The following is a 23192-nucleotide window of genomic DNA, read 5'->3' on the forward strand; positions in this document are numbered from 1 at the left end:
AGTTATCCAAACATAATCATTATGGAGCTTTCTATGTTAATTATAAATGTTTAGCTTTTATATGATTGATATGGTAATCCATAAACTAAGAGGTTGTCTTAAATAAGTAAAACTTTGCTTCATGTATCATTTGCTTTTCTTAAAAACCTTCATCTTCAAAATCTTTATACACGGACTGGGATTGGAAAATGGTGGATTTTTCTTGTGACTGTCTAATGGAGGTTTGTTGTCTAAAACATATTCGTTGTTCTTATATTCAATGCGTGTCCTATATATTTCAATTTCACATTAGCTCATCACATTATTTGTGATTTACGTTCAGCTACAAACTGTGTAATGATTCTTCAAAACCATACATTGAGCTGTCTGAAATATGAACCGTCACTGAGCTTTCAGAATGTCAGTTCATAAGCGAATCTCTTAGCAGCAAGGGTCAGCTCTTGAGTGGTGACGTGAGTGAGTGTGACGTGAGTGACTGTGCAGGTCGTCTGGAAGCTTCAGTGGCACTTCTCCATGTTAATGTCAGATAAGATGGCACCGACTCTCTTACCTAGCTCCTCCTCTAAAGAAAGCAGAAAAAACATTACTTTTCAAAACATTTGAATGAGAGACTATTTTGTGATGTAGTAGGTCTCACAGGTTTGCACTAGTATATTCTGTTCATCATACACAAAGCTTATTCCTTGGCATATAAACCTGCAGACTGGACTGTGCATTTGATGTTTGTTGTTGTTTAAAAGCTTTCTGGTCATGTCAATAGCATCTGGACTGGTCACATGACTTTTCAGAACTCCATTATAAGGGAAACAATAACCCTGTCTCCCGGCCCCAGTCTCGGAGGTATTTCTCCCCTAGAGGTCTGGACAAAAGCTGCTTTGTGCCCCCCTGCACATTGCCAATACATTCATGAAACTGACCAAACTGAATTGAACAGAGAATGCTTGGTAGATCAAGAAGAAGGTTCCTGGAGCTCCACTGTTAAATATCTGGATGACTGAAGGGAAGCCATGTTACATCCCTTTATATTAAACAACCCACAGATATCAACACTAGTTTCCTTATCTAATACAACAATTTGACAACTCTTTATATTACACTACCCACAGATATGGACACTAGTTTCCTTATCTAATCCAACAATGTTACAACTCTTTATACAACACTACCCACAGATATCAAGACTAGTTTCCTTATCTAATACAACAATGTTCCAAGACTTAGGTTAACCTCATTGTGTATGAACTCATTGTGTATGTAGTAAAATATGTTTCGGTACAAATCGTGTTTCAATATGAGCACCCAGTGGAGTACGCCTCCACGACCTAAATCAAGAACAGTCAAAGTCTCCAATTTCAAAATGAGTAATATGAAAAGAGACTCAGGTGTTCCCTTGGGTGAACAAAAATAGCTAATCTTGTACCCAGAGCTGCAGCTAGCCCTAGATTAGAGAGAATGAGGTTATTCCATTACTTCAGTTCTGCCATTACTTCATTGTTTTGAGGTATGTAGAACCAATGGGAGATCATGACCTAATTCCACCAAGTACATTTAAAGAACCTGACAACCCCTGACCCACGCTGTCCTCTATTACCCATGGACATGCCTTGTCACCTGGGATAAGACACTATCTTTAGTGTCTTATACATATTTAACTTAATACAGAAAGTTTTTCGAGCGCCATATGGTTACGTGGTGACTGTGGTGTAAGTGTGGTATTGGCCATGGAGATGTCCCAGTACACACAAATAATAGACTTGGCAGAGGAATATCTAGTCTACTATTCATCAAGGAGCTCTGTGCCTTCAGCTAATCAATTATTCTTATATATTGGGAATTATATTATTAATCATTAACTGATATGACAATAGGTTTAAAACAAACTAGACTTGCCACCAGGATATGACACGTTGGGTCCCAGAGGCCGAGCCTCTACTGGAAGGCAGCCCTCACTACCCTGTCACTGAGGGGTTGGGTGGGCCGAAAGTTGTCTCCCAACATGCCGTCATTCCCCTCTGGCAACTCTGCTCCTTTGACATGTGACCTGAGTCTCCGAAACTCCTCTATCTACACCAAAGAAGACAGACAGATAGGATCACACTCATATTAAGAATCATTGGTGAAACTCCTCCATCTACACCAAAGAAAACAGACAGACAGATAGGATCACACTCATATTAAGAATCATTGGTGAATTGACACTGATATGCTAATGTGGGTCATCCAAGGGCATGAAACTAGATGCCAGATGTCACCCTCTGATATAAGGTATATTTACAGATCATAAATAGACTAATATCATATCTACTTGTGTTCCATAAACTCCCATAGTGCAGTACATGTTCACTATTACAATGATGTGGACCTTGATATATGTTGGGTCATGCAACAGATTACTGTATGACTTTCACTGATAGAGAGCTTCTATAAAATATAGTGCATATATCCCCACAAATTGGTATAAAGCATATAAATGATCAATTCATAAATGAAAAGAATATTTTTTATTATATAATAGTATTAAATATAAACAGTAGGATGCCATTGTTTCTACTCTCATTCAAAAGTCTTTATGACATTCTTACTGACCTGCATTTAGAAGTGCAAAGAACATTCTCTTTGATTCTATGACTGTCAAAGTAGTTGAAGTATAGGGGAATGAAAATCAATGGGACAAGCAAACTTGGGAGATTAGAGTTTACACCTTCTGGATGGGGATCTAGTGTGTAGATAGAAACATGAGCATGAGGCTACTTATGTTGGGAAATAGAAAGCTGAAGTTCCTGCCATTTAAGCCACCAAAGGCCAAGACCCGTTCCGTTTTCTTAAAGCATGATGCTCAGGCTTGCATTAGAAGATACCCTTGAAAATGAATTACTAGTTACTAGTTTTCTAACATAAACTTAGATGTGTAAATATATATGTACCTTTCACATTACAGCGTTACAGTTTTAGGAGACCATTTAGAGGAATCATTTCTAGAATGCCATCATCATGCTTTGGATCTGAGCCTGCACACTGGTCCTCAGATACACTGAACACCTCTGAGCCTGCACACTGGTCCTCAGATATGCTGAACACCTCTGAGCCTGCACACTGGTCCTCAGATACACTGAACACCTCTGAGCCTGCACACTGGTCCTCAGATATGCTGAACACCTCTGAGCCTGCACACTGGTCCTCAGATATGCTGAACACCTCTGAGCCTGCACACTGGTCCTCAGATACAGTATACTGAACACCTCTGAGCCTGCACACTGGTCCTCAGATACAGTATACTGAACACCTCTGAGCCTGCACACTGGTCCTCAGATACAGTATACTGAACACCTCTGAGCCTGCACACTGGTCCTCAGATACAGTATACTGAACACCTCTGAGCCTGCACACTGGTCCTCAGATACAGTATACTGAACACCTCTGAGCCTGCACACTGGTCCTCAGATACAGTATACTGAACACCTCTGAGCCTGCACACTGGTCCTCAGATACAGTATACTGAACACCTCTGAGCCTGCACACTGGTCCTCAGATACAGTATACTGAACACCTCTGAGCCTGCACACTGGTCCTCAGATACAGTATACTGAACACCTCTGAGCCTGCACACTGGTCCTCAGATACAGTATACTGAACACCTCTGAGCCTGCACACTGGTCCTCAGATACAGTATACTGAACACCTCTGAGCATGCACACTGGTCCTCAGATACAGTATACTGAACACCTCTGAGCCTGTACACTGGTCCTCAGATACAGTATACTGAACACCTCTGAGCCTGCACACTGGTCCTCAGATACAGTATACTGAACACCTCTGAGCCTGCACACTGGTCCTCAGATACAGTATACTGAACGCCGCCGTGGCACAAAGGTAATTTTAAACAGCATTGTCCGTGCCTGAATCTGTGAGATTGTGAGTGGGTAGCGATATAGGATCCAGGTGACATTCTCACTGCAAGGAGGTGTAGTCAAGGAGCCCTCATAGACCCAGTAATCTCTTAACAAGGGATCTGGAAGGAGGAAAACAAATATCCAAACTTAATTTGAAAACTTCACTATATAATAAAAGTCATCCATTTTATACCATTCTGTTACATTAACATCTGAATAAAAAGTGAAAAGAAAACGTAGGCTGGCTAACACTCTTCATACCAACAATCTATATATCAGGGGTTCCGTTAATATCTTTTCTTGCCGGTCTAGTGATTGGAAAGAATTTATTTTACCGGACAAATTGAATCAAAATCAAATTTTACTAACAATCTAAGTTAAAAATGCAAATATAACATAACCTATATAATGTAGTCTACCTGGGTTGACAAAAGAATGACGTCCTCAAATCAGTTTGACTGTTACAGGGATACTTTACAATGCAAAAAATGATGGCTATCTAATTATATAGCCCTGATATATAAACATACAGTAAACAATACATACAGTATACAACAGAAGTGAGTTCACCTCTGCAATATCATCTAAATGTCAAATGATTAAAAATTGTATAAATATATATTACTTCTAAGTTGAATGGAGGGGCACTTGCTCTTATGTCAGTTTAGGGGTATTTAGATGTAAATATGCAGGCCACACAGTAGGAGCTCAGTGCAACAGAGGTCAGTACAATTTCACTACTGAGATACGAAGTATTGAAAAAAACGAATTGTATGTCCACCTTTGTCCACTATGTTGTTACTATGTTCAAATATTCCTGTTCTACCAAGCTTCTGTCAGACAGTATTTTTTTATATCCACGGGCATCGATGGTGTCATCTCTTAATGCCATCTCTCCAACACATTTTGCACTCATGCAGCCCAAATCACACTCCCACCTATTGGTACTATGCATCTTCTGTTGTGGTCCTGGCAAGGTTCACGCCAAACCATCTTGGCCTCATCTGGCCAAAGAATGTGCTTCCAATATTCATCAAGCTTCTTTTCATGTTCTTTAGCAAAGTTTAATCTTGCAGTTTTGTGCCAAAGAGCAAGCAAGGTTTTTTTTCTTGGCCACCATCCGTAGAGGTTGACTTTATGCAATTGGCACTACCTGAGCAGTCCCAGAAACTCTGATTTCCTTTGCCAAGTCTCAGGCTCTTGCCTGTCTGTTTTTCTGAGCCAGATTGTGCAAGTAGCGCAGTCATTTTAGAAGGATACCCAGTGCTGCTCCGATTAAATGGTTCTATAACTCGTTCTCTACCTCCTGATCTCTGCTTCAACTGTATTAAATGGTTCTATAGTTCTGTTCCTCCTGATGACTGCTCCAACTGTACTAAATGGTTCTATAGTTCTGTTCCTCCTGAAGACTGCTCCAAATGTTTTAAATGGTTCTATAGTTCTCTCCTGATCACTGATCCAACTGTATTAAATGGTTCTATAGTTCTGTCCTGATCACTGATCCAACTGTATTAAATGGTTCTATAGTTCCTCTTGATCTCTGCTCCAACTGAATTAAATGGTTCTATAGTTCATTCTATACCTCCTGATGACTGCTCCAACTGTATTTCAAATGATTTTCAGTTAGTCACCAATAGTCCTGTTTCCTTTTCCATCTTTGTGAAGTTTCACAATCAGATTGTTCAGTTCCTCTGGCAACTCTCTGCCAGCTTCCATAATGCAGATATCCAAATAGACACAGGACAGAGTTTAAACTGAGAAAGGTCTGTAGTTCTCAGGTCAAATAGACACAGGCCAGAGTCCAAACTGTGAATTACCTTGACCATGCAGTTAGGCTCATTGAAAATCCCTGGTGTGCTTCATTGTTTCAGTGATCACAGGTGTTCTACCTTGTGTGTCAGTGATCACAGATGTATTCACTTTTGTTGCATTGAGTTTCTACTTTGAGCCCTGTATTATCAATATAGTTTTTCTAAAGTATTTGTTTTTGATTGTTCAGAAGAGGAAATACTCTCCTTGTCAACTTAGAAATAATACAGTTATTGACAGGTGATTCAATTTTGTGTACAGTGTGTGTATGTGTATGTGTGTGTGTGTGTGTGTGTGTGTGTGTGTGTGTGTGTGTGTGTGTGTGTGTGTGTGTGTGTGTGTGTTCATCTTTATCATGGCATTTAACCTGTTTTTCAAGAAACAATGTGTACTTCACGTTACTCATTGTAATGTCTTCCCGCTTCTTTGCTCTAATTGATGTCACACCCATAGTGGCGGTTATAGTGATGGTAATCTTGTTTGGGTCAATATTGAGAGACTCGATGCTTTCTGAGTTCATGCGCAGTACCTGGGAGCAACGTGTTTGGATTAAAACATGGTATTATCTTTGTCTTCCCCTGTGTAGACAGAAAAATGGAGTTAATAAAGATTAGGTCATATAATATATATCAATGAGATGTTGGTCCTACTTTATATGAAATTAAACTGAACAACTAGTCTGAACTAAATATCACCTCATCCAGGTACTGCTACTTCTACACCGACACACACAACATACCTGAGTACACTATGCACATTTATCACATTCATGATTGAACTTCATATCATTTTTGGGTTCAAAAGGACAATAATGCCAGCACATTAGTTCATTAATTGGTAAGGTGCTGTTTAAAAATACAGGCAGCAACATGGCTTCGCTAATTGATTAGATAGCGATAGCTAGTCAGTCGTTATATAGTAGAAAAAGCAGTGCTAGGCAGGCAGTATGTGATCAAACAGATGTAACATGTTTCATTGGATGTGCTATACTGCCTGCGCTTGAAGAAGTAGACTGGTGGAGGTAGAGGCCGTTACTATGTTTCATTGGATGTGCTATACTGCCTAGGGTGACCATATTTGAGTTTGAGAAAAAGAGGACACTTCGTTGCGGGGGAGGGGGCGTGGTAGTGTATAGCATACAGATGACCCCGCCCCCTCCCCCAGCGACGAGGTTTTGCCATCTTTTCCACATGCAGATGTCATGTGCTGTTGTAAACAATGCAACTAGTCACTACGTAGTTGCATTGTTTACAACAGCACATGACATTTGTGTAATGTGCTGTTGTAAACAATGCAACTAGTGACTAGTTGCATTGTTTACAACCGCACATGGCATCCGCATGTGGAAAAGATACTAGTTACTAGTGGAAGCGGCAAGGTGCTCAGTGTGGCCAGATTGGAAATGGCGAAGTATCGTACCAAATGCTCAAAATTATCTTCTTGAAGGATAATTATCATGCATCTGGCAACACTGAGGTGGCGGTCGACCAATGACAGTTCTCTCTACAGTCAGAGCTCCACAAGAAGGTGCAACGTAAGGGAGTTGCCCTTTACAAAAGGGCTTAAAAACTAATTTGTGAAAGACACAGTGAAACACAAGTACCCGACGACGAGGCAAAATCCCGGGCAATTTTGGAATCCCTGCCGGACGCATTTTTTAAGGTCTCGAAAAGAGGACATGTCTGGGTAAAAGAGGACGCCTGGTCACCCTTATACTGCCTGCGTTTGAAGGAAGGACTGGTGAAGGCGGTTACTACGCTTGCCTGTCCTGCGCATGCCTGTCCTGTTTAACTTACAGTTCAAGTCTGACCATGGCAGTTTCTTTTAACCCTTCCATTTTGAGAGGACACTCTTGTTATAATGTACGTACATGTACACACATGTTATGGCCCCATGAAGACAGACCTCAGAGGAGGTTTGAAAGTATTTGGCTAGACATTTATGAAGGATGGTAAGAGTGGGTCATAGAGGGAAAGCCATGACGCATACGTATATTTGCTAAAATTTGTTTTCTAAACGTGTTTCTAGTCTACAATTTCAATGTGTGACTATGAACTGTTAAGTATGGATACTTAATATAAAGAGGGGCCAGATGTTCATCATAAAATAAAACAGCAGTTCAAGTGCATAAACAGCTGGACTTAAAATCATCCTTGATGTACCAAGTTACAGTATATCACTGAAGTCTACCTTGTTGTACACAAATGAATCCATCCATTCATCCATCATCTGTCCAACAGCATCTGCCCTGAAGGTAATCCATATCAGCCGTGTCTCATTTGCCGTAAAACATAACATTCTGTGTCGTCGCCTGTTTCTCTCACTAATCCAATAAATCAGAGGAACAGCATCAGAAATCAGAAACTCACCTTATACTGCAGATCCTGAAGAACCTCCGTAATGGCCTTCAGTCCAACATGTTCTTTCCCTATCTGTTGGGCCAGAGTGAATTCATCGTCATAGGTCACCATGGGATTGAAAGAAATGGGGAAAATGTTTCAGAAATGGTTGCTGACCCATCCCCTTGTGCATAACGTATTAGGTTTGATTTACTGGGCTTTACCTGCACAAAGAGAGCAATGATGAGAACACCATTTTTCTTCCCAAGAGCCTCCTCTACACTGTTGAAGAGTGTGGAGTTCCAGTGAATAAGATGCAGCTGAAACACCAAGAGTTATCCGTATTACACCAGTCCATATGCTTTGGAGTATTCCATTGTACACTCATTGGCCAAGTGTTCTTGAAGCACTGACCCACTTATATTACTTGATGAGTGTGAAAGCTTGGCATACGTATCTGGGAGAAGAGACTAGTAACAGTGGCTAGTTACTCTCACTTAAAACAGTGGTACTAGAAACATTTATGTGAGAAACTTTCTAGCAACATTGAACTGTAAGAAATACAGTAGACTTTGTAATGGAGCCATAATTGATACTGTGACTTGGTTGAATTCCTGATTGTGATGCATATCAATTCACCATATTTGTTTTGATTTGGACTGGTCACAAATTAATAACAATTTAATGGACTGCCAGAGGCACAGAGTTTAAAATATGTTTTATCACAATTCACAATATCACATCACACTCTATCTGGGCTAAAAAATAGAAGGATTTTTCAAAACTCCTCAAAAAGATATGCTAGCATGGTAATGACAGGTGTGGAACTAACTGCAAGACTCTGGCCACAGCAACCACATGAGTTTGGGCTTCCACTGAAAAAAATGTCAGAAAGTAGTTCTACAAACGAAAATGTGGAAATTAGTATCTGCAAATGAACAGAGTATGTAAGCAGGATAATGGTGTTCAGCTATCCATCAATAATGCACTTGGAGGTCTAATGGATACATTACCACACTTTTGTGTCCCTGTTGGTGAGTTGATTATATTTTGGTCAAGTTCTGTAATTTCATTTAACTTGTATTTAATTTGTATCAAACTTGCACTTCATCAAAAACATACTAACTTATTGGCACCCTTGATAAAGCTTAATTGTTATCTATGACCATTTCCTGTTTCACTGGGGTATAACCTGAGGTAACACCCAGGTCAAATCCTTTCGTCATCCATCATCATTGGTAAAACCAAAGATCTCTTAATCCAAATAAGAAAAACAAGCTGTTTCCACTGCATAGGTTGGGGAATGGCTACGAAAACAGAAAGCACAATCAGAGCCATAGTAAAGAAGTGTGAAAAGCATGGAACATCCTGAGTGCCTTCTGTCTCCCAGGAACAACATGCAACACGTGTTGGGCACTGGTGTGTATCCTACCACCCTTGCTATCCTAACTTAAATCTGCATGCACTATGTTAGCCAACCATAACTTAATATTACTCATTAAAACTAATCAATAAAAACATGAACTAGAGTGGGGACCACCCCGTCTGAGGTTTATATCTTGCTCATGATATTAAATAAACACAATTATTTGCCAAGTTATTGAATTAGCTTTAGTTCATCCATGGCAGACTTTGCTCGTTGCCAGTAGCCCGTAGATGAAATTAGGCTCCTCAAACCTCAGTTGCTCGCCTATTAAATTTTCCCATCTCTGGAAAGTCTAATTTTTTAGATCGTAATAGGCAGACAAAAAATGACGCGGTTTCAAACTTTTTGATTGAAAATGGGGGAGATGAAAAATAAAATGTATTCCATGTGAAAACTACTGTCTAGGAGCCTCTTCCTTATTTTCTCTCTCAAAGACAACACTGCCTATTTCAATCATTAATTGTCCATTGAAAGAGAGAAGATGCCCCATCCATCCAGGACATCCAGTGTTGTTTGAGCATTCAGTGGATGTTGGCCTGAGAGGACTGTTTATGGACTGCCTCTCACTGGGTATAAAATAGCCCTTCTGTTTGATTAGCAAACATTGGATGTCTCCGTTGCACAGGTGCAGATTGTTTTTATTCAGTTAATCGTCACTGACCCAAAAAAAAAAATCCAAGCCCTCCCTACCATGACAACTAACATTTGGCAGATAAGAGCCACTTATGTGTCCTGGGCGTCTGCAGAGGACAGGGGAAGGTCTCTGTGTTGCATAGCAGGTGCAAAGGACAGGTATGTACTTTGAAGGGTTTGAAAAGGAACTGGCTGAGACTCAGTCAACACCAGTTGTACCCTCCCACCCACCACCACCACCATTGAGGATTTCAGTTTGAATGAGGGGTCGTCACCTTCAGCTCAATCTTCCGAAAGTGATGCAAAATAGCTCTTTGGCTAAACAGTTTCCTGAGTTTATTTACATTTCAAAAATAGCACAGGATTCTTCACTGCCATCCTTCACACTGTCCTAAGGGAACACTGACCTCCATAGGAAAGGCCTTGAAGTTGACGGTGTGCTCTGAACCACGTTGATTCTCTTTGCCCCAATGGAAGCGCACCTCGTGCAGCTCATATTCATGGTCACTTGGAAGAGGCCCCCCTGTCACCACTATGGCAGTATCGCAAGGGCACAAGATAGAAGGAGAATGATGAGCACAAGAGAATTACCATCTCCCTGCATGTTCCTCTGTGGAGGTGCTCTCACACACCTTCATCTTGTTTTTTTTTTTTTTTTTTACAGGAGATAACAATTATTTGTTACCTTTTCTAAATGCCAACTTACAAATCTTGAGGCAGTTCCTTTGAAGGAATTTACTAAACTGAAACATAATATACAGACATTTTTGTGCAAACCCCTCATATGAATGTGTGTGCCATTTGTACCTGATTTGGATTTCAGCATTATCCTGGTGGTGTGTCCATCATTGATGACCTCACAGTCTCGGCACACCACATAGTTTGGTGTGAGGCCCACCTCCAGCAGCCGGGGCTCATAGCATGCCTCCCGCGAGTTGAGATTTATAGGGGACTGGTACTCACCATTGGCCTCGGGGAAGAGCAGCCCCCACTCCACACCTGAAAGAGTAATCAGCCCGTTACTGGGAGTCTCTCTCCATTCCTATTCTGTCAGCTATAGGGAAGCTTCTTTCTCCCCATAAAGAAAACATCACATCTTAAATATTGAAACAATCTGTGCCCATGTGCTACCTTCTAATAGAGCTGTGGCTTCTGATTGAACACGGTGCTCCTTTTGATTTGTTTTTTACATGAGGAGACTAAATGAGGTCTGCTGGTGTTCTGGTGTCATGAGTGAAGGCCCAGCAGGAAGAACCCTCACTGCTCATATGGACTCTGCTATTTTCCCTCCCCTATGTCTCCCCTTTCCTTCCTTCTACCTCCCTCCTGCAAATCTCCTTTCCTTCTCTTCCTTTGACTTGACCTTTGACACCATCTATTTAGACCGTTACATTTGTACCCTGCTGTTGTGTAGCAGTAAAAGTAGTTATCATGCCGAGAAATGTCCCCTTTCTATTCACCAAGCAATAGGAGGTAAAGCCAAACTCACAGAATCAACTGGCCTGCAATGGAACATGCAGGATCACATTACATTGGGCACTGTTATTAGGTTTCCTCCGGTAGGAGGTAACCTATTGTTATTGTAGGTTTTCCTATTATTATGTTAGTACCATGGGAGTCAATGGCAGCCCCTATAACCATATGGTAACTTTTTGTGAAATTTGGCACACTCATTAAGGACAGTCCCTTCTTCATTCACACCAAGTTTCATGGCTCTCATTACACCACTCTAGCGCCACCAACAGGTCAAAGTTGGACTTTTGTAACACACACAACTTTTGAACCGTATGACCGATTTTCAAAAATGAGGTACCATTGGATTCCCTGGATCAAGACAAATTAAACACACCCTATGGCGTCAATTTCCGGTTATATAGATTATCCGCTATTTCCGGTTTTATCAAAAACCTTTGAAAGCCTACTTCTCCTACAATTTCTGGCAAATCTTCTTCTAAATCACCAGAATTGATCTTCAGACCTAGCCTCACAAAAGTTTTGATTTAGAACTTTGATCCTCACAACCGTTTGTCCGGTACAGCCACTCAAATTCAGCAGAAAAGCTGCCAAACAGGAAGTGAAGTCATATGTCAGCAAATATTTCAGTGAAATTGACGCTATAGGGTGTATTTAATTGGACTTGATCCAGGGAATCCAATGGTACCTACATTTTGAAAAATGGTCATACGGTTCAAAAGTTGCATGTGTTAACACAAGTCCAACTTTGACCCGTTGGTGGCGCTGGAGTGGTATGATGAGAGACATGAAACTTTGTATGAATAAAGAAGGGACTATCCTTAATGAGTGTGCCAAATTTCAAAAAGAGTTACCATATGGTTTGTCCAGTACAGCCACTCAAATTTAGCAGAAAAGGCGCCAAACAGGAAGTGAAGTCATATCTTGGCAAATCTTTGAGAAATCAACAACAAACTTGATTTGTCACTGGAAGACACTACAACATGTTCCCATGTGCAAAGGCAACTTCATATCTTGAAAAATGATTGATATAAAGCAAATTGGATACATTGTTAACACTAAAATAATGCTTTACACATCAACAGGTCAAAAAGTTATACTCTGATTCAATCACAAGTTCATGTGAAGACACTCGAGAATGTTTAGTACACAAATCTGAAAAAAAGTTGACTGTAAGATGAAAAGTGGATTTTTGGTGAATATTTGAAACATGCATGCTTGGCTAATTTCTAGGGTGATTTTCAGTAGAAGGACTCTCTCTCTGCTACTTTGCTCCTCCGCGCGTGTCTCACACACTCAGTCTCTATCTTCACACACGCGCAGGCTTGATTTTACGCACATACATTCTCACAGCTTGGTGTCACACACATACATTCTCACAGACATACAGGGTAAGCGCACACACACAACCTCCACTCAGTCTAAACTTCAAGGCAAAAGCATTGTAAATGTTGGATATGAAATTTAATATCCCATTGGCAAGTCTGCAGCATGGATTTTTCTATACAGTGACAAATTGTCACAAAATTACATTTTTCCCTGGTTCGCAATGTTTGGAGGAGGAAACCGCCATCGCTGCTTGTAGCTATATTTTTATCTGTTTTCATTGGGCTTCCTATCATCCAATCCCTGATCTCCCCACTGTTATTAGGTTTCCTCCGGTAGGAGGTAACCTATTGTTATCGTAGGTATTATTATTCTTGTACCATGGGAGTCAATGGCAGCCCCTAGAACCATATGGTAACTTTTTGTGAAATTTGGCACACTCATTAAGGACAGTCCCTTCTTCATTCACACCAAGTTTCATGGCTCTCATTACACCACTCTAGCGCCACCAACAGGTCAAAGTTGGACTTTTGTAACACACGCAACTCTTGAACCGTATGACCGATTTTCAAAAATTAGGTACCATTGGATTCCCTGGATCAAGACGAATTAAACCCAACCCATGGCGTCAATTTCCGGTTATATAAATTTTCCGCTATTTCCGGTTTTATGAAAAACCTTTGAAAGCCTACTCCTCCTACAATTTTTGGCTAATTTTCATTAAAATCACCAGAGATGATCTTCAGACCTAGCCTCACAAAAGTTACGATTTAGAATTTTGATCCTCACAGCAGTTTGTCCGGTACAGCCACTCAAATTCAGCAGAAAAGCTGCCAAACAGGAAGTGAAGTCATATGTCAGCAAATACTTCAGTGAAATTGACGCCATAGGGTGTATTTAATTGGACTTGATCCAGGGAATCCAATGGTACCTACATTTTGAAAATCCGTCATACGGTTCAAACGTTGCATGTGTTAACACAAGTCCAACTTTGACCCGTTGGTGGCGCTAGAGTGGTATAATGAGAGACATGAAACTTTGTATGAATAAAGAAGGGACTATCCTTAATGAGTGTGCCAAATTTCACAAAGAGTTACCATATGGTTTGTCTCGTACAGCCACTCAAATTCAGCAGAAAAGCAGCCAAACAGGAAGTGAAGTCATATCTCAGCTAATCTTTGAGATATCAACACCAAACTGGTATGTCACTTGGAAGACAATACAACATGTTCCCATGTGCAAAAGCAACTTCATATCTTCAAAAAGAATTGATATAAAGCAAATTGGATACATTGTTAACGCTAAAACAATGCTTTACACATCAACAGGTCAAAAAGTGATACTCTGATTGAATCACAAGTTCATGTGAAGACACTTGAGAATGTTTAGAACACAAATCTGAAAAAAAGTTGACTGTAAGATGAAAAGTGGATTTTTGGTGAATATTTGAAATACGCATGCTTGGCTAATTGCTAGGGTGTTTCTCAAGTCTGCCTCTCTGCCCCTGCCCCTCTGGTCTTGCGCGTGTGTGCGCTCCAGATTCTCTCTCTCACACACACACACACTCACACACACACACACACACACACACACACACACACACACAGGGACAGGCTCCTTTGACACGCGCAAGCACACACACACATCATTTAAGGAAATTTAGGGATGACCTAACCCCTTCTCACTCTTAGCTTGAAGCCATGGCACTTGAGGATCTTCAAAGTAATGCATTTGAAATGTAATATCCCATTGGCAAGTCTGCAGCATGGATTTTTCTATACAGTGACAAATTGTCACAAAAATACCTTTTTCCCTGGTTCGCAATGTCTGGAGGAGGAAACCGCCATCGCTGCTTGCAGCTATATTTAGGTTTCCTCCGGTAGGAGGTAACCTATTGTTATTGTAGGCTTTCCTATTATTAGGTTTCCTCCGGTAGGAGGTAACCTATTGTTATTGTAGGCTTTCTTATTATGTTGCTGCAATGGGAGTCAATGGCAGCCCCTAGAACCATATGGTAACTTTTTGTGAAATTTGGCACACTCATTAAGGACAGTCCCTTCTTCATTCACACCAATTTTCATGGCTCTCATTAGACCACTCTAGCGCCACCAACAGGTCAAAGTTGGACTTTTGTAACACACGCAACTTTTGAACCGTATGACCGATTTTCAAAAATGAGGTACCATTGGATTCCCTGGATCAAGACGAATTAAACCCACTCCTTGGCGTCAATTTCCGGTTATATAGATTTTCCGCTATTTCCGGTTTTATCAAAAACCTTTGAAAGCCTACTCCTCCTACAATTTTTGGCAAATCTTCTTCAAAATCACCAGATATGATCTTCAGACCTAGCCTCACAAAAGTTACTTTTTAGAATTTTGATCCTCACAACCGTTTGTCCGGTACAGCCACTCAAATTCAGCAGAAAAGTCGCCAAACAGGAAGTGAGGTCATATCTTGGCAAATCTTTGACAAATCAACACCAAACTTGATATGTCACTGGAAGAAACTACAACATGTTGCCATGTGCAAAGGCAACTTCATATCTTGAAAAATTATTGATATAAAGCAAATTGGATAGATTGTTAACGCTAAAACAATGCTTTACACATCAACAGGTCAAAAAGTGATACTCTGATTGAATCACAAGTTCATGTGAAGACACTTGAGAATGTTTAGAACACAAATCTGAAAAAAATTTGACTGTAAGATGAAAAGTAGATTTTTGGTGAATATTTGAAATACGCATGCTTGGCTAATTGCTAGGGTGTTTCTCAAGTCTGCCTCTCTGCCCCTGCCCCTCTGGTCTTGTGCGCGTGTGCGCTCCAGATTCTCTCTCACACACACACACACACACACACACACACACACACACACACACACACAGGGACAGGGACAGGCTCCTTTGACATGCGCAAGCACACACACACATCATTTAAGGAAATTTAGGGATGACCACACCCCTTCTCACTCTTAGCTTGAAGCCATGGCCCTTGAGGATCTTCAAAGTAATGCATTTGAAATGTAATATCCCATTGGCAAGTCTGCAGCATGGATTTTTCTATACAGTGACAAATTGTCACAAAAATACATTTTTCCCTGGTTCGCAATGTCTGGAGGAGGAAACCGCCATCGCTGCTTGCAGCTATATTTATTAGGTTTCCTCCGGTAGGAGGTAACCTATTGTTATTGTAGGCTTTCTTATGTTGCTGCAATGGAAGTCAATGGCAGCCCCTAGAACCATATGGTAACTTTTTGTGAAATTTGGCACACTGATTGGGGACAGTCCCATGATTCATTTCACCAAGTTTCATGTAGGCAGATGTAGCGCTCTAGCGCCACCAACAGGTCAAAGTTGGCCGTACGTTCACACACGTAACTTTTGACCCGTTGGCCCGATTTTCAAAAATGAGGCATCCTTGGAATCCTTGGACCTGCACGAGTTCAACGCACCCTATGACGTCATTTTCCGCCATGATGGATTTTCCGCCATTTTGGATTTTATCAAAAACCTTCAAAAAGTTTCACGGGTCACAATTTTTGTCCGATCAACACCAAACTTGACACAAATCATCTTTAGACCAAGCCTCACAAAAGTTATTGGATTACATCTTCGCAACTAAAACCGTTCGCCCGTGACAGCCAATCAAAGTTTGCGACGAAGACGCCAGACAGGACGTGGGCTCATATCTCAGCAACGATTTGATGTATCAAGACCAAACTTACTACATGGACCGCTTACCTCATCAGGAAGACGCTTAAGAAATTTGGTGACCTTTGACCTCTAGGTGGCGCTGTAATTACAAAAAATGCATTTTAGCCTGTAGCTGTTGACGTGTTTGGAATTTCAACTTACTAGTGGGATCTACTCGTGCTCTTGGAGGTCTTTAGGTTGACACATGCAAATATGTGACATTATCATAATTGATCAGGGCGCCATATTGAATTTAGTCAAAAACACTAAAAAGCAAACACAGGTCACAAATTTGATCTGATCTTCACCAAAATTGGCGCAGACCATCAGTAGACAATGCCTTATAACTGCATTAGTTTATGGAACAATTGATGAAAGCGTTCGCCAGTAGCAGCCAATCGAATTAGGCGGCGAAGCCGCCAAACAGGAAGTGAGCTCATGTCTCGGCAACCTTGTAATGTATCAAAACCAAACTTGGTACATGGACTGCTGACCCCATCTGGGGGACAATCAATACATTTGGTGACCTTTGACCTTAATTTAATCCAAAACACTAAAAAGTTTGCACAGGTCGCAAATTTGATCCGATCTTCACCAAAATTGGCACGGACTTTCTAAAGACCATGCTTTATCACTGCCTGGTTCGCAATGTTTGAAGGAGGAAACCGCCATCGCTGCTTGCAGCTATATTTATTATTATGTTGCTGCAATGGAAGTCAATGGCAGCCCCTAGAACCATATGGTAACTTTTTGTGAAATTTGGCACACTCATTAAGGACAGCCCGTTCTTCATTCACACCGAGTTTCATGGCTCTCATGACACCTCTCTAGCGCCACCAACAGGGCAAAGTTGGACTTTTGTAACACACACAACTTTTGAACCGTATGACCGATTTTCAAAAATGAGGTACCCTTGGATTCCCTGGATCAAGACGAATTTAACCCACCCCATGGCGTCAATTTCCGGTTATATAGATTTTCCGCTATTTCCGGTTTTATCAAAAACCTTTGAAAGCCTACTCCTCCTACAATTTTTGGCAAAACTTCTTCAAAATAACCAGAGATGATCTTCAGACCTAGCCTCACAAAAGTTACTTTTTAGAATTTTGATCCTCACAACCGTTTGTCCGGTACAGCCACTTAAATTCAGCAGAAAAGTCGCCAAACAGGAAGTGAGGTCATATCTTGGCAAATCGTTGACAAATCAACACCAAACTTGATATTTCACGGGAAGACACTACAACATGTTGCCATGTGCAAAGGCAACTTCATATCTTGAAAAATGATTGACATAAAGCAAATTGGATAGATTGTTAACGCTAAAACAATGCTTTACACATCAACAGGTCAAAAAGTGATACTCTGATTGAATCACAAGTTCATGTGAAGACACTTGAGAATGTTTAGAACACAAATCTGAAAAAAATTTGACTGTAAGATGAAAAGTAGATTTTTGGTGAATATTTGAAATACGCATGCTTGGCTAATTGCTAGGGTGTTTCTCAAGTCTGCCTCTCTGCCCCTGCCCCTCTGGTCTTGCGCGCGTGTGCGCTCCAGATTCTCTCACACACACACACACACACACACACACACACACACACACACACACACAGGGACAGGGACAGGCTCCTTTGACACGCGCAAGCACACACACACATCATTTAAGGAAATTTAGGGATGACCACACCCCTTCTCACTCTTAGCTTAAAGCCATGGCCCTTGAGGATCTTCAAAGTAATGCATTTGAAATGTAATATCCCATTGGCAAGTCTGCAGCATGGATTTTTCTATACAGTGACAAATAAATTGTCACAAAAATACATTTTTCCCTGGTTCGCAATGTCTGGAGGAGGAAACCGCCATCGCTGCTTGCAGCTATATTTATCGTAGGTATTATTATTCTCCTGCCATGGGAGTCAATGGCAGCCCATAGAACCATATGGTAACTTTTTGTGAAATTTGGCACACTCATTAAGGACAGTCCCTTCTTCATTCACACCAAGTTTCATGGCTCTCATTACACCACTCTAGCGCCACCAACAGGTCAAAGTTGGACTTTTGTAACACACGCAACTTTTGAACCGTATGACCGATTTTCAAAAATGAGGTACCATTGGATTCCCTAGATCAAGACGAATTTAACAGACCCTATGGCGTCGATTTCTGGTTTCATAGATTTTCCGCTATTTCCGGTTTTATCAAAAACCTTTGAAAGCCTACTCCTCCTACAATTTTTGGCAAATCTTCTTCAAAATCACCAGAGATGATGGCCAGACCTAGCCTCACAAAAGTTAAGATTTAGAATTTTGATCCTCACAACCGTTTGTCCGGTACAGCCACTCAAATTCAGCAGAAAAGGCGCCAAACAGGAAGTGAAGTCATATCTTGGCAAATCTTTGACAAATCAACACCAAACTTGATATGTCACTGGAAGACACTACAACATGTTCCCATGTGCAAAGGCAACTTCATATCTTGAAAAATGATTGATATAAAGCAAATTGGATACATTGTTAACGCTAAAATAATGCTTTACACATCAACAGGTCAAAAAGTGATACTCTGATTCAATCACAAGTTCATGTGAAGACACTTGAGAATGTTAAGTACACAAATCTGAAAAAAAGTTGACTGTAAGATGAAAAGTGGATTTTTGGTGAATATTTGAAACATGCATGCTTGGCTAATTTCTAGGGTGATTTTCAGTAGAAGGTCTCTCTCTCTGCTCCTCCGCGCGTGTGTGCTCCAGATTCTCTCTCTCTCTCTCTCTCTCTCTCTCTCTCTCTCTCTCTCTCTCTCTCTCACACACACACACACACACACACACACACACACACACACACACACAGGGACAGGCTCAGGCTCCTTTGACACGCGCAAGCCCACACACACAACATTTAAGGAAATGTAGGGATGACCACACCCCTTCTCACTCTTAGCTTGAAGCCATGGCCCTTGAGGATCTTCAAAGTAATGCATTTGAAATGTAATATCCCATTGGCAAGCCTGCAGCATGGATCTTTCTATACAGTGACAAATTGTCACAAAAATACATTTTTCCCTGGTTCGCAATGTCTGGAGGAGGAAACCGCCATCGCTGCTTGCAGCTATATTTTTATCTGTTTTTCTACCTTATCGCTCCATGAAGGACTAATCTTAGTTTGACTGTATCTGTATGATTCTCACACTTAGGACAATTAAGCTGTGCAAATCCAGCCAACCCACAGATTCGAAACAAAGCAGTTTGTGTCAAGTAACAAACAATAATCCAGAAGTCTGTGAGTGGCTGCATGTTCAAAAGCACTACAGTATAACAGTTTACACAAACAATAATACAGAACTCTGTGAGTGGCTGCATGTTCATGAGCACTACAGTATAACAGTCCACACAAACAATAATACAGAAGTCTGTGAGTGGCTGCATGTTCATGAGCACTACAGTATAACAGTCCACACAAACAATAATACAGAAGTCTGTGAGTGGCTGCATGTTCATGAGCACTACAGTATAACAGTCCACACAAACAATAATACAGAAGTCTGTGAGTGGCTGCATGTTCATGAGCACTACAGTATAACAGTCCACACAAACAATAATACAGAAGTCTGTGAGTGGCTGCATGTTCATGAGCACTACAGTATAACAGTCCACACAAACAGTGCACTAACAGATGTGACCTCCCTTTGTGTAGAAAAAGAAAGAAGGTCTACAGTTTGAAATACAATATAATACAAGATAATGACAATGTTCTTACCTTCCTCATATCCCCAGTCCAGGTCATCTTTTCCAGGATAGTAATCGGAATCTTCTATCAAACTATCTGCCATCATAAAGGGATGTTAAGGTTTGGAAGAATACTGCAGCCTTGCACCAAGGCCTTGTGTGCCCCCTTCGTCTTGTTTGCCTTCTTTTTTTTTGTCGAGATATAAATTATGCTAACCTAGAACATTTCTCAGACTTTAGACACACCTGGTTAATGCTCCAATAATAACTATTCTTTAGTCAACCACTACTAACCAACCAACAGAATCAATAGCTAAAAGCTGCAGAATTAAAAAGAGAAGTTCTTTGCCTGGAGCCAACTCTCTGTCCTCCCAGCGTCTGAGCTCACACTGTTTTTCTCCCAGTCTCTTGCTCCTAACTCCGTCTGTGCTCACACTGTTCCTCTCCCAGTCTCTTGCTCCTAACTCCGTCTGTGCTCACACTGTTCCTCTCCCAGTCTCTTGCTCTTAACTCCTTCCCCTTCACAGAAACACTGGTGCCAACTACACAAGACCCGTGCCAACTAAGTGTTAAAATCTGTTTCACTCAGTCTTTGTCTCTCTCTCTCTCCCTCCCTCCCTCTCCATAGTCCTGTGATTGGATGTGCCAGATAGCATTTAAGCCTTGGTTTCCAGTGAGGTTTGGTTTCTACTGAGTGCAAAGGCAGCCAGCAAGAATGCTTGGAAAAGATGTTGCATTTCAAAGGACACACTAGAGGTTCCTCCCACAGAGGGAAATAGGTGTGGTTGTAGAGCTGCTACCTCAAGCCAAACGAGTTGAATAAGCTGGTCTTTGTGCCAGTTGTTTACCTTGCAGCTCATTTAATGGTTATTCTTCCCTAAAAACAAAGACACGTTGACTTTGATATTAGTATTTAATCTATTTAGTTCACTCTGACAGAGGCAGGGAAACCGGTCCTTTTAGTGGGAAGAACTTTTAAGGAGAGAGTCTGTCCAGAGAAAGAAATAGAATGATAAGGGGGAAGAAAGTCTTTATCTAATTTTCCCCTGTTTTAAATTTCACATGCCAACTCTTTGCAACCATGATTTAGAGATTTAATGGTTCCTTAACTATGTGGTTTTAAAATATGTCTGTATGTCTAACAAATCTGTCATAGAACATTTGTGATTCATGGTATATTATTTTTAAGAATTGGCGCTCTCTAGTGGACAATATGATTTATTAACGGGTGGCTGAAAGGAAAGTGGAATCGATTCATGGGATGTAAACATATTTAATTCTTTTAAATGTGGAACTCATAGAAAAACAGTTATATACACCACACGCACAAAAAAAGAAGTGGTTCTATATTGAACCTTTTAGGGTTCTAAAGCTTGTACATATGTGGCACCCTTAAAAGGTTCTCTATAGAAACATTTCATAGGGTTTAGTTAATATAACCCTTGGGGTTCTTTCAATCATAACCAATAGAACCTTTTACAGGTTCAATCAATTTCCCAAACCATTCATTGCTTTGGTTAGCCAAATCTAGTTATTAATAATAATAGCAGCTCTTATAAACATTAGTACATTGGATTATGGTCACAACAATACATTATTTGACCAATACGTTTTAAAGTTACAGTAAACATACAGTAAGCCCTTTGCCACCAACATATTGTAGATTAAAGAAAAGGAAAAGAGTTCAAAAGTTTGGACTCGCCCAGGAATTGACATGTGTGAAAACTAATTTTCTGAAATCAAATAAGGTGCACAGTTAGAAATGTTGAAAGTTAGAAATGTTTTGCTTGAAATAACAATTTAATTTTATGAATCCTCCATTTGCAGCAACCCTAAACTGTAAAATTACAGCTAGACTACTAATTCCGTAAATAGTTCTGGCATGATTTGGAAGGATTATTTGTGTCTGTCTTGTTGCAGGATCATACAGGCCCTGTTTTATTCTTTTATTGTTATGTTATGTTTTTAATTTTTTTATTGTTATGTTATATTTTCTATGCTCTAGAAGTGCAGCTCCTTTGTCAAAATAAAGTATCTAATACTAACTACTACTACTTCTAATACTGCTGAGACAAAAAAAAACCTTTAATTTAATTCTGATAATTCTGATTCCGATTGTTCTGCAGTGTTTTTCACCACTCTCCTTGGTAGAGTTGATATACAGCCGCGGAAAAAATTTAGAGACCACTTCAAAATTATCAGTTTCTCTGGTTTTACTATTTATTGGTATGTGTTAAAGTAAAATGTACATTTTAGTTTTATTCTATAACCTACTGGCAACATTCCTACCAAATTTCAAATAAAAATATTGTCATTTAGATCATTTATTTGCAGAAAAATGACAATTGGTCAAAATAGCAAAAATGATGCAGTGTCTTCAGATCTCGAATAATGCAAAGAAAACAAGCTCATAGTCATTTTTAAACTACACAATACTAATGCTTTAACTTAGGAAGAGTTCAGAAATCAATATTTGGTGGAATAACCTTGATTTAAAATCACAACTTTCATGTGTCTTGGCATGCTCTCCACCAGTCTTTCACATTGCCGTTGGGTGACTTTATGCTACTCCTGGCGCAATAATTCAAGCAGCTCAGCTTCTTTTCATGGCTTGTGACCATCCATCTTCCTCTTGATCACATTTCAGAGGTTTTTTTATGGGATTCAGGTCTCGAAATTGGGCTGGCCATGACAGGGTCCTGATCTGGTGGTACTCCATCAACACCTTTACTGGCCTGGCTGTGTGGCATGGAGCATTGCCCTGCTGGAAAAAACACTTCTCAGAGTTGGGGAACATTGTCAGAGCAAAAGGAAGCAAGTTTTTCTCCCGGGACAACGTTGTACTTTGCCTGGCTGAGGTTTGTAAAAGACCATAAGA

General features: G+C 40.5%; 1 protein-coding gene across 1 annotated transcript; it reads right to left on the reverse strand.

Moving 5' to 3' along the window:
- Positions 1 to 1929: 1929 nt before the first annotated feature.
- ca8 (carbonic anhydrase VIII) lies at positions 1930 to 20577 on the reverse strand (the record flags this gene model as incomplete). The annotated part of the gene is made up of 8 exons (XM_080837251.1): positions 20346 to 20577; positions 10905 to 11096; positions 10505 to 10629; positions 8263 to 8358; positions 8069 to 8131; positions 6229 to 6277; positions 3897 to 4009; positions 1930 to 2064 (listed from the first exon to the last, which is right to left on the reverse strand). The coding sequence occupies exons 1-8, from the start codon at positions 20419 to 20421 to the stop codon at positions 1930 to 1932; spliced, it is 849 nt and encodes a 282-aa protein (XP_080693377.1). The 5' UTR covers positions 20422 to 20577.
- Positions 20578 to 23192: the final 2615 nt, after the last annotated feature.

Source organism: Sprattus sprattus (genome assembly GCF_963457725.1).
Source record: "Sprattus sprattus genome assembly, chromosome: 4".
In the NCBI taxonomy this organism is placed as follows: Eukaryota; Metazoa; Chordata; class Actinopteri; order Clupeiformes; family Clupeidae; genus Sprattus; species Sprattus sprattus.